We start from the raw sequence: 10,406 nt of genomic DNA, 5'->3' as shown, positions 1-10,406 counted from the left end.
CCGCTGCCGAGAGTGAGGTTGGGCGGGCGGGGTCGTGAAACCCCGCCCCCGGCCCCGCCCCCGGCCTCGCCGGGCCAATCGGAGGGGGTGGATGGCCCGGTGCGGGGCGACGCGCTGGGGGCGGGGCCTGCAGGGCTGTGGAGAGAACCCGCGGGCGGGCGACGCGAGCCGGTCGGGCGGAGGCGGAGGCGGTGGCGGTGGCGGTGGCGGCCGGTCCCGGGACAGCGACGCAGCGCGCCGGCGGCCGCCACAGGGCCGGCGAGGCTCCGCAGCCTGCCGCAGCCGCCGCCTCGCCGCTGAGGGCCCGAGAGCACGGCGGCGGCGCGCGGCCTGTGAGGACGGCCAGAGCGGCGGGCGCGGCGCGGCGCCGAGCGTCCTGTCAGGCGGCTGAGGGCGTCGCGGACCCGCGCCGCGATGATGCCGGTGGGTGCGGGCGGCGGCGGCTTCCTCCGCAGGCCGCCGGCCAAGCCTCCTTCCTCCTGCGGCTCCCCGCCCCCGGGGCTCGCGCGAGGCCGGGCGGGGAAGGAAGTGGCCTGGCGGGCGCGCCGGCCCCGGCGCCCCCCGGGAGGGCAGGTGGGGGCGCCCCGGCTGTCAGCGCGGGCGGGCGGGGTCCGGCGGGGTCCGGCGCGCCCCCTGCGCCTCCGCGGCCCTGCCCGCGAGCCTCCCGGCGGGGACTGCCGGGCGGGGAAGCGGGAGGTGAAATCGGAGCCCGTCGTTTTGCTTCGTCCCGGCGGCTGGGGCCGGGGAGGCCGGGGTGTCGCCGCGCTCCGTGACCCGCGCCGGAGATGTGCGGGGTTCGCGTTCTCGGAGCGGGCGGAGTGGCCCCGTGTGCTGTTCCCGCGAAAGCCGGGGGCTCGGGGAGGCTCTGCCCGCGCCCTGACGCCCGTGCGTCCTGCCGTGACGAGGCGGCCGCCCACCGCGCCCTGAGCCGAGCGGGGCCGTCGGTGCCCGAGCCGCCTTTGTCCCGCGCGCGAGGCCTCCCCGGGGACAGCGGCCGGACCCTGCGATGTCAGCAGCGGTGCTGTGCGTTCCACTTGCCTGCCCTGGCGTCTTTGACGTACATGTCATCCCTCGTAAGAAAAAACGTGGGACGGCTGGTAGCCAGTGGGAGGCGTTGGCGTCCTGACGGCCTGTTTGCTGAGTAAAATTCTCAGACACGTTTATAGTGAAGTAGCAAAATCGTGCTTTTAACGTGTTTCTTGTACCTGGAGAATCACACCTCGGAAGGAAAGGGCTGTTTTTCCGTATTTTCTCCTCGAACCCTGTTTTTCTGCCACGCTGCACTCAAGGACATTTCGATTAGAGCTTTTTCCCCCGGATCTTTCAAGTCATTTCCTGTCTCTTGATAATCCCTTCGCCCCTTTTTGAGCCGATTCCAGCACATCGTGTTGGCAGAGCCCGAAGGTGTGACCTCGCTGGTCCTTAAATCCTTCTCTGGCATTGCGGCTTGCGGAGTTTCTAAACATTCGGTTTTAAATGAACGATTGTCTGCTAATGGAAAGAGAATTGGATGAGCATCAGAAGATGCAGTCAAGTACTGGTTCGCCTACTTTTTGGCTCTGTGACCTTGAACAAGTCAAGGCCTTTGAGCCTGGAATTACCTCTAAAGTAGGGATGAAAACATAACCGATGCCGAGGACCGTCCCTAGGATCAAAAAGAATGTGTCCAAAGTGCCTGTCAGACAGAATGCCATGCAAATATTTATTATTCCTAAGATGGCTCTGAATTGTCAGTTCCTAATTTTAACCTTGCAGGTTAAGGCATTTGGAAACAGTTCCCTCCCTTATTCTCACTGTCTGCATTTGGAAAAGGCACTGTGGTGTTTTGGAATTTTGAAAGCAGTTTGAGTTAAACCTGTAAGAGTTGTTTGATGTATTGTACTACATGATATTGTAATATTGAAGGATAGCTATAGAAGTTTGACTGATTTCATCATTGTATAATGCTTATTTTTAAATGCCCTGTTAAGAAACTTGGCTTATATTTTTCATATGGTACGTTCAGACATTTTACCTCTATTCCTCATGGTTAGAGTTTCACGTCACTACCTGATTAGGTTCCTTTTTAAAGAAGTTTGCTTAGCTGGATCTGGGAAATTGCTTCATAATACTCAAAATAATCAAATACTGTTTTTTTAAAAAATTAACTATTTGAATTATATACTATTAACTATAAACTAGTAACTATTTAAAACACACTGCTTCTGTTTTAACATGCCTCTGGAAACATGTTATTTCTCTTAGTCCCTATTTGTGGCCTTTACTTTTGTATTTCCTTCTTGATCCATAAAAATACTACTTGTAGGACTGAGTCCTATCTCTCTCTATTAACACTCAAGGTTGGCTATAAATTTAATCGAAGTTTTAAGAACATGCATGCATTTCTTACTTGATACCATCCTAACCTACATATCCAAGATATAAATAAGAGTTTCTTCCTTTATTGTATATTTGGTGTTCATTATCATGTTCAATCATCAAAGCGAGATTGGCTCATATTTTGCACAGTTTGTAGTGACCAGCACTTTCTATAGGAATGTAATGTGAGCTGCATAAACCCGATTTTAAATCTTCTAATAACTACATCAAAAAGGTGGTATTTTAATATCTTTTATTAACTCAATATGTCAAAAATCCTATCATTTCAACATGTACTCAATATGAAAAATTTAATATGATATTTTACATTTTTTCGACTAAATCATTGAAATCTGGTGTGAATCCATTGTGAATCTGGTGAAGTTTTACATTTTATAGCACATCTCAGTTCAGACTAGCACATTTCAATTGCTCAGTAACCACACGTGGTTAGTGGCTACCATATTGGGCAACACAGGTTTGGAGTATATTTTAATTTATTTGAGAATTGGCAATTAGTGTGTAGTGTCTATGGTAACTTTTAACTGATCAGGTGATTTACTGCACCACCCAGTCTCTCAGCTGTTGGGAATAAATGGGAGAGAATCTGGCCATGTTCTCATCTGACACAATAAAGTCTTTGTAGAAGTCTTCAGTTTGCCTGTTACACAAAGTTCCATGATTGTCTTCTTTTAAACAAAGTTATGTTTTGGAAATTTCCCTCATTGCAGTAATGTTGAATACTAGCATCTGTAGTCATTCACCTTTTTGTCAGTGGGTGACGTTTTAAAAACATTTTCCCAAGAAACAAATGGGCTATACTTTAAAGATTATTTGTTGCCTTGTCCCTAAGATCTGGGCCTAAACGCATTTAGGCTATCCCTAAACAACTTTGATAGAAATAAGAATTTTAATAAAAATGGCCAGACTCTGCATGAAAAGGATGAAAACTGTCAGCATCATTCTTTTTGAAAGAGTGAACATTTTGCAGCTGGTAAAATATTTCGTGCAGAGGTGAAATATATCTGGGGAATGGCACTAAGGACACTTTTTCCTCTTCAAAGGAATGTTAACTTGAATAAAGGAAGTTGTATGGCTCTGATATGTGTTTTACTTGCAAGAAAAGGAGCCTGGTGGTAGTGTTTCGGTGGTGTTAGCAGTGGGACTCCTTACCTGCAGTAGACACCGCACAGCGTGACTAGCTGACTCCATTTGTTTCAGTCCTGGGAGCCCTTTCAGTGTATGCACTATAAGCTGTGGGTTACGTTAATTTGTGCTTAATATTTAGCTCTCAATAAACAAACATTCAGTTATTTCAGATACTCACTTTCTCCCCAACAATGTAGAAACGTTTTGAGGTATTGGAATAGGTCTTTCTCTTTTTAAACCATCAGCTGTAATGTAATTGACACCAAACTGAAAGTAGGGAGACTTAGCTTCTAGTCCTCTCTTATTAGTAACTGTGACCTTTGGACTTAATCTCTTTGGGCCTCAGTTTCCTGTTGTAAAATGAGTTGATCCTGGTGATTATCAAGTGGTTATGGCTGGTCCTGAACTTGCTACGTAGCAGATGCTTTCGTGAAGGTCAATAATACTCCTATTGGCTACATCGGAAGTTGAAGCAACCTGCCACTCTTCGTTTCGGTGGCCTTTTGGTGAGCTGATTCACTGCCCAAGTATCTGTATGATCGAGCAGATAGGAAGAGCTCAGAAGATGTTCACTATTATTGTTCATAATTAAGTCACTGGATCGGCTTGAATTTATAGCCTAATTCAGTAAACAAAACACTGAAGAATGGAGATGTTTTTAAAATAAAAACAAAAAAGTCTAGCTTTTTAAAAACTAAAATTACAAGCATAATATTACCATTTTAAATAGCAAAACTATTTCTAGCCTTTAATCTGCCCCAAAAAATCATAAAGGGAAAAACAAAGTCTTGATCATACAAAGATGTGTATATAAAAGCTTTTATTATTACAGTTTTATTGAACTTAAAAATAGTCTATATGGATACTTCTTCTAAAGGCTATAGTACTAAATACAGCCATAAAGTTTTGCAGCTTTTTGACTTCCTGCAATGTAATTTAGGAATAGCAGTGGGTGAATGGTGTTTGTCATGAGGTGAGAAGGCACTGTGTCTTAGGTTCTGTGGTGGTGTCTCCCTTCTTAGGGAGAACGGAGGCTCGCAAGGTAGGGACACTGGGCTAAGGTCCCCTGCTAATAAGTGGTGAAACAAGGTTTGAAAACACTGTCTGACTCAAAGCCTTTGCTCCGGGCCTCTGTGCCAGTCACTTAGGGGAGTTTGCTGTAGTCAAGGCATTTTGCTAAAGGGGCTAATAAATTGAGCTTGGCTAAATTTTACCCCCCTCCCCATGCTGAGCTCCAGTGGAGCTTAGTATTTAAAAGAATCCCAAGGTGAATTCGTTTTCATAAAATGGGATAGTTTTCACCATCTTGAAGGCCAACTCTATTTTAAATGTAAATGTGTTAAATGTATCTTTCCTTTCTCAGCGTCCTACTGTGAACAGTCTATGCAAGTGTATGCGCTTAAGAGTCACTTAGGACTTTTAGCATGATAGGAACTTAAAATATCAGCAAGTTATTTTATTGATGTTATATAACTGGCTGTCAGGATGCATTTTGTGTGTGTGTGTGTGTGTGTGTGTGTGTGTTTGCACAGATGGTCAGTAGTTTCTCCGTGAAAGTTTGGTGGGATTGGTGCCTTGAAGTGCGGTTGCTATAGTTACTTCACAAATTATCGTTCTAGGCTGACCGGAGCATCAAGTTCTAGTATGACACTTTCTTGGCTTGATTGCTTTGTTTTATTTCTCTGCAAAGATAGCTGTATGACTGTTGTTCATACTAATTGGTCAGCAAAACCTGCTGTTACTGGATTTTGTAAGATAAAAATCTTTGCACGTGACATCATGCAGAACAATAAAAGACTGGAAAAATGAGGTAGTTTTGATTTAAATTAATAAATGACATTCGAAATATTAAGTGTACAGTTCAGTACAGGATCTTGCTAGTGTGTCTAGAATACATGTGAACTGAGGTTTGGGCCTAATCATGACATGACATATGTTGTGATTGTAATCATCATAGCTCAGCAAATAGATGCGAAAATGCCCAGCACACGGGAGAAACACCGGGAGGCCTGTATGGCTGGAGCAGACAGGATGTGAGGGGGAGATCTGGAGATGCAGTCAGAAAGGCGGCGGTGGGGCGAGTAGGATCTCTCAGGCCTTATAGGTACAGTAAAGACAAAGGGCGCGGAGATGTCTACTGGAAGAAATGAAACAGTGCTTTACTCATCGTATCGTACGTAGTTCTGAGGAGCAGGCATTGCCTAGGTGACTTCACGGCAGCAGATACGAGTGTGGGCCCTGGTGCAGCGGGCTTACGTGTGGATTCTGGCGTCACCATTTATTGGCTCTCTGACCTTGGGTACAGTTACTTGACCCCTCAGTTCCTTGGCTGTAAGCGGAGGATAATAATAGTAACCTTATAGGGTTGTTAGGAGGATCAGATAGATTATTACGGTGACAGGTGCCTGCTGTGCAGGAAATGCTCAATAAATATTAGATATTTGTAATAAGTTTCACTTGCTCTGGAAAGCTTCCATGATCTTTGCCTTGGCCAAATCCACCTAGAGAGGCATTAAACTTGGTGGGTTTTCTTTACAAAATAGAATTCACGTACCATAAAATTCACCTTTTAGTGTCCACAAATCAGCAGGTTTTAATGTATTTACAAGGTTGCTCACCATCAGCACGCTCTCATTTTAGAATATTTTGCCTGGCGTGTCTTTGCAGTACGTGGCATAGTTGCAGTCTTACACATCTGTTTGTGTGACTGATTAATGTCTGTTTCTTGTCCTGACTATGGTTTTCCTGAGGGCAGGAGCTGTCTCTCTATTTGCCATTGACTGGCCACGTAGTTGGTGTTCCGTGATGGTTGGTTGAATGAAGATACGATATTGAAGGTAGTGTTGGACCCGTTTGGAAGAGGGGTGTGTGCTGTAACAGGCTTCACGGGTGATCCTGTGGATGGTCAGCAACCACCAAACAAAAACACAAACACGAAAACAGAAACCACCACACTTTTTTTTTTAATAATTTTTTTTAATTGGGGAATATTGGGGAAATAGTGTGTTTTTCTAGGACCCATTAGCTCCATGTTAAGTCATTCTTTTTTAATCTAGTTGTGGGGGGGGGCGCAGCTCAGCTCCAAGTCAAGTCGTTGTTTTCAACTTAGTTGTGGAGGACGAAGGTCACTGGTACATGTGGGAATTGAACCGGCGACCTGGGTGTTATGGACATGGCACACTAACCACTGAGCAAGCCAGCCACTCACCAGCGACTCAGCTCCAAGCTCAAGCTCTTCCTTCTCACTGGCCCATGTGGGAATCGAACCGGTGACCTTGGTGTCATGAGCACTGCCCTCCAACCACTGAGCCAACCGCCACCTCCACCAAACATTTTTGAATTGTGGAGTGATACAGTCGAATTTGTGTGAAAGAGAATTCTGGCCCCAGGGGAGAATAGACTGTGGAGTGAGGGAAACAGAAAAGGAAACAGGAAGAGCAGTTAGGAGACCAGTTGGTGCAGGCGAGACTTGACCTGAAGAAGAGAAAGATCCAGTCAGTAGGAGCTCACATAGATCTGATGGAGTGAGTGTGAGTGTGAGTGGTAATGTGTGTGTGTGTGTGTGTGTGTGTGTGTGCGTGCATGAGCAAGTGTGATGGCTCGCATGTGTGTGTACATGTGTGTGTACCCATGTGTAAGGTGTTTATGATTGAGAGAGAGGAAGGAAGTACAGTGGCTGGAGTTGAGGATAACGAGTTTACTGCTTCAGCAGCCAGGCTTGTTTTTCCTTTCACTAAGATAGAGAACACTTAAGAAGGAATAGATTTAGAGGGCTCTAGGGGAAGAATGAGTTTATTTTGGCTGTGTTGAGCTTGAGATACCTGCTGTATCCAGAAAGACATTACTATGAAATCTTAGGGTAAAATAAACATGTCAAAAAGATAATTTGTCCCATATTAAGTGGTTTTTAATGTGTTTTTGGCGTTTTAGATTGCTGCCTGGGAATCTGTGGCACACCACACACGTCATCTTTTGTGTTGTGAGTTTGCCTACCAGCCCCACCCTGAGCTCCCACTAGACCAAGCTTCCCTGGGCAGGGGCTGGCCTGGGCCTCCCTCCCCCATGTCTGTTCCCAGCACCTGGCGGGGTTTATACGCACACCTTCATAGCAGTGTAATCTGTGTCTCTGCATTGATAGTTTCTGTTTTGCTTTTTACTCTATTGCATGTTTATATTTCTAATAGCAGTCTTGAAAAATAATATCAGTAAATAATGGTTAACCTCACAAATGATTGAGGTATAGACAGATTTTTGTGGTAGAACTAGAAATGAGAAGTGAGGTTTGGTCAAATGTGAAGAAAGATGAAATAAAATTTGACAATTTTAGGATTAACAGGAAAAACACCCGTATAGTAGGAACAAAGGTGTTTTATGATGGGAAATACAAATGTGAAATGGTATAGCACAGTGGTTATCAGCTCAGACTCTGGAGCCAAGACGGTCAGGTTTCAGATTCTAGCTTTGCCACTTACTAGCTCTGTGACCTTGGACAAATTATTTAACCACTTTGTGCCTTATTTTCCTCTTTAAAATGGGTTTAATAATAGTATATTTCAAAACGGTGTTGTGAGGACTGTCAAGTGCTTAGAGCATTCTGTTAAGATATGGAATAAGCACTCAATAAGTGTCTGCTCTTCTTAAGTTTTGTTCGGCAGCCATAAGGCTTCAGGCAGATGGGATTCAGTTGGAAAAGGCTCGTGAGTGCACTTGGTCCCCCTGAGGTACAGCTGCTCCATCCTGCAGGCTGAGAGGACTCGGGGGTGATGACAAATCTCTCAAGTTGGTAGGACAGAGAGGGAATGGTTAAAGTTTACCTTCTCCTTCAAGTACCCTCTGTTATGCAGACCACAGTTCAGAACTAGAGTAAGTGGTTTATCACTGATAGAAGCACTCACTCTTGTATCCGAGCTGAAAAGCTTACTCACTTCTTTTTGGCTTTTACCTAGATGGCACCTTCCAGGTCACCTTGTACAAAATGCCCCGCCCTTACTGTGCGTGATTTCTCGTCCTAGTACTTATGTCCGCCTGGCATTTATGTATGGAAGGTCCGTAGTTACCTTCCCCAGGCAGTGTCCCCGTGCTGAGGACGTTGCAGGCCGCTGGGAGTCATCAGCAGGTATTTGGTTACTGAACGGGCCCCAGAGCGTGTAAGGTGCATCACTTAGTGCGGGGTCTGTGAGTGCTGGGCAGTCCCTGCTCTCAGGGAGCGCACAGTGGGAACAGTCATGGGAACAAAGTGCCATTCCGAAAGATAAGGAACCCACAAGTGACAAAGTATGGTGTGGCATAGTGGCGAGAGGCGTCTTCTCAACCGTGGGATGTCGGGAATTTGCAGAGGTGATGGCATTGGAGTGCATTTAAAAGGATGAAGAAGAGGGGGTGGAGGTGATTGGGAAGGGCTCTTAGGTAGAGGGCTTGACATGCGCAGGGCACTGACATCTAATTCCCGGTGCCCGAGCAGATGAAGCAGGAGGGAGGTTAGAAAGGTATGGGGAGGTTGGATTCTGAGGGCCATCTATGACCTGCATAAGAATTTGAACTTGATCCTGAGACAGATATGAAACTGTTGAAGGTTGTTTTTTTAATTGTGGTAAAATATGAGAAAATAAAATTTACCTGTTTGTAGGTAAATTTTTTTTTTTAACTTTTAATTTATTTAAGTATATTTTTCCAGGACCCATCAGCTCCAAGTCAAGTAGTTGTTTCAATTTAGTTGTGGAGGGCGCAGCTCACAGTGGCCCATGCGGGGATCGAACCGACAACCTTGTTGTTAAGAGCACCATGCTCTAACCAGCTGAGCTAACCGGTCGCCCATAGGTAAATTATTTTTAAGTGTACAGTTCTGTACACTCACATTGTTCAGCAACCATCACCACCACCATCTCCGCAACTTTTTCATCTTCTCAAATAAACTACTGTTGCGGGAATTTAGCGGAGTTGCTAATGCTCCAATTTAAGTTACCGTTGATGCTTGGTGTCTGGAGTTGATGAGAAGAGTGTTAGGATAAGACAGATAGTCGAGGCAGAAAGGATCTCTGAGTGGTCCGAATGTTGTCAGGGAGTCTAGCGTTGAGGCCACATCAATGGAGAACCCTCGTCAGCCCTCACTTAACCTTCATTCTTGACATGTTGCACAGTTCTGATTTACCTCGCTTCTAAATCTTTAGACGCTCCATCGAGGTGGCCAGAGAGGTGTAGCTGTGGGTTCACAGACTGCTGGAAACCATAGAAAGGCACAGCTTTCCTCACAACCTGCGGTTGTGGTCTGAGGTCTGAGGGTGGGCATCCTGCCTCAGTCAACACCGGAGATTTCACGAGTGTGCATTACACACAGGGTGGTAGTTTAAGTTCCTCCTGATGGAATGCGTCCTTAAGAAAAGAGTCAGTAATACCAGTAATGTAGACAGCAGCTGAATACATTTTAGGTGAGCTCTGTCCAATAGAAACAATGTGAGCCACAGTGCAATTTTCAAAGTTCTGGTAACCCCCATAAAAAGAAATTAATTTTGGGTGGCCAGTTAGCTCAGTTGGAGCCATGTGTGGCCAGGGGCCATATTGTATACGTAAAGAACCTAGAACAGTTCCTGGCACATAATAAGCACTATAGATGTGTGCTGTTATCCCCCAAATATTTATTCCAAAATGTTAAATAATTTCGATTCAGTACTACATTTTAAAGACATTCTTGCTTTGGAGACTGCTTAATTTCAGATACACATTTAACAGGTTTTCACAGGTAAACAAAAATAATGTTAAACTGATTTTGTGAGGATACTTTCTAATTGACGACATTAGGTAATTAATTTTCTTGTTTGCTGCAACATTGAGGCTACTTAACCACCAGAAAAATTGTGTAATTAATAATTAAAGGATTTAGGATTATAATTAAAATTAGGAAA

The 10,406-nt window shown here is 45.3% G+C and overlaps 1 protein-coding gene across 2 annotated transcripts in view; it reads left to right on the top strand.

Annotated features, from left to right (window-relative positions):
• The first annotated feature begins 202 nt into the window (after positions 1 to 202).
• PPP1R13B (protein phosphatase 1 regulatory subunit 13B) overlaps positions 203 to 10,406 on the top strand; it is a 75,692-nt gene continuing 65,488 nt past the window's right edge. The window contains exon 1 of one of the 2 annotated variants that reach the window (XM_081048155.1): positions 203 to 423. In XM_081048155.1, the coding sequence (XP_080904281.1) occupies positions 415 to 423 (9 nt within the window). In that variant the 5' untranslated portion in view covers positions 203 to 414. The remainder of the gene's footprint in view (positions 424 to 10,406) is intronic. The other variant, XM_081048154.1, reaches the window with a different exon arrangement.

This window comes from Rhinolophus hipposideros, assembly GCF_964194185.1.
Source record: "Rhinolophus hipposideros genome assembly, chromosome: 5".
NCBI lineage: Eukaryota > Metazoa > Chordata > Mammalia > Chiroptera > Rhinolophidae > Rhinolophus > Rhinolophus hipposideros.
Note: the sequence above shows the minus strand (reverse complement) of the source record. Positions and strands in the feature narration are given on the sequence as shown.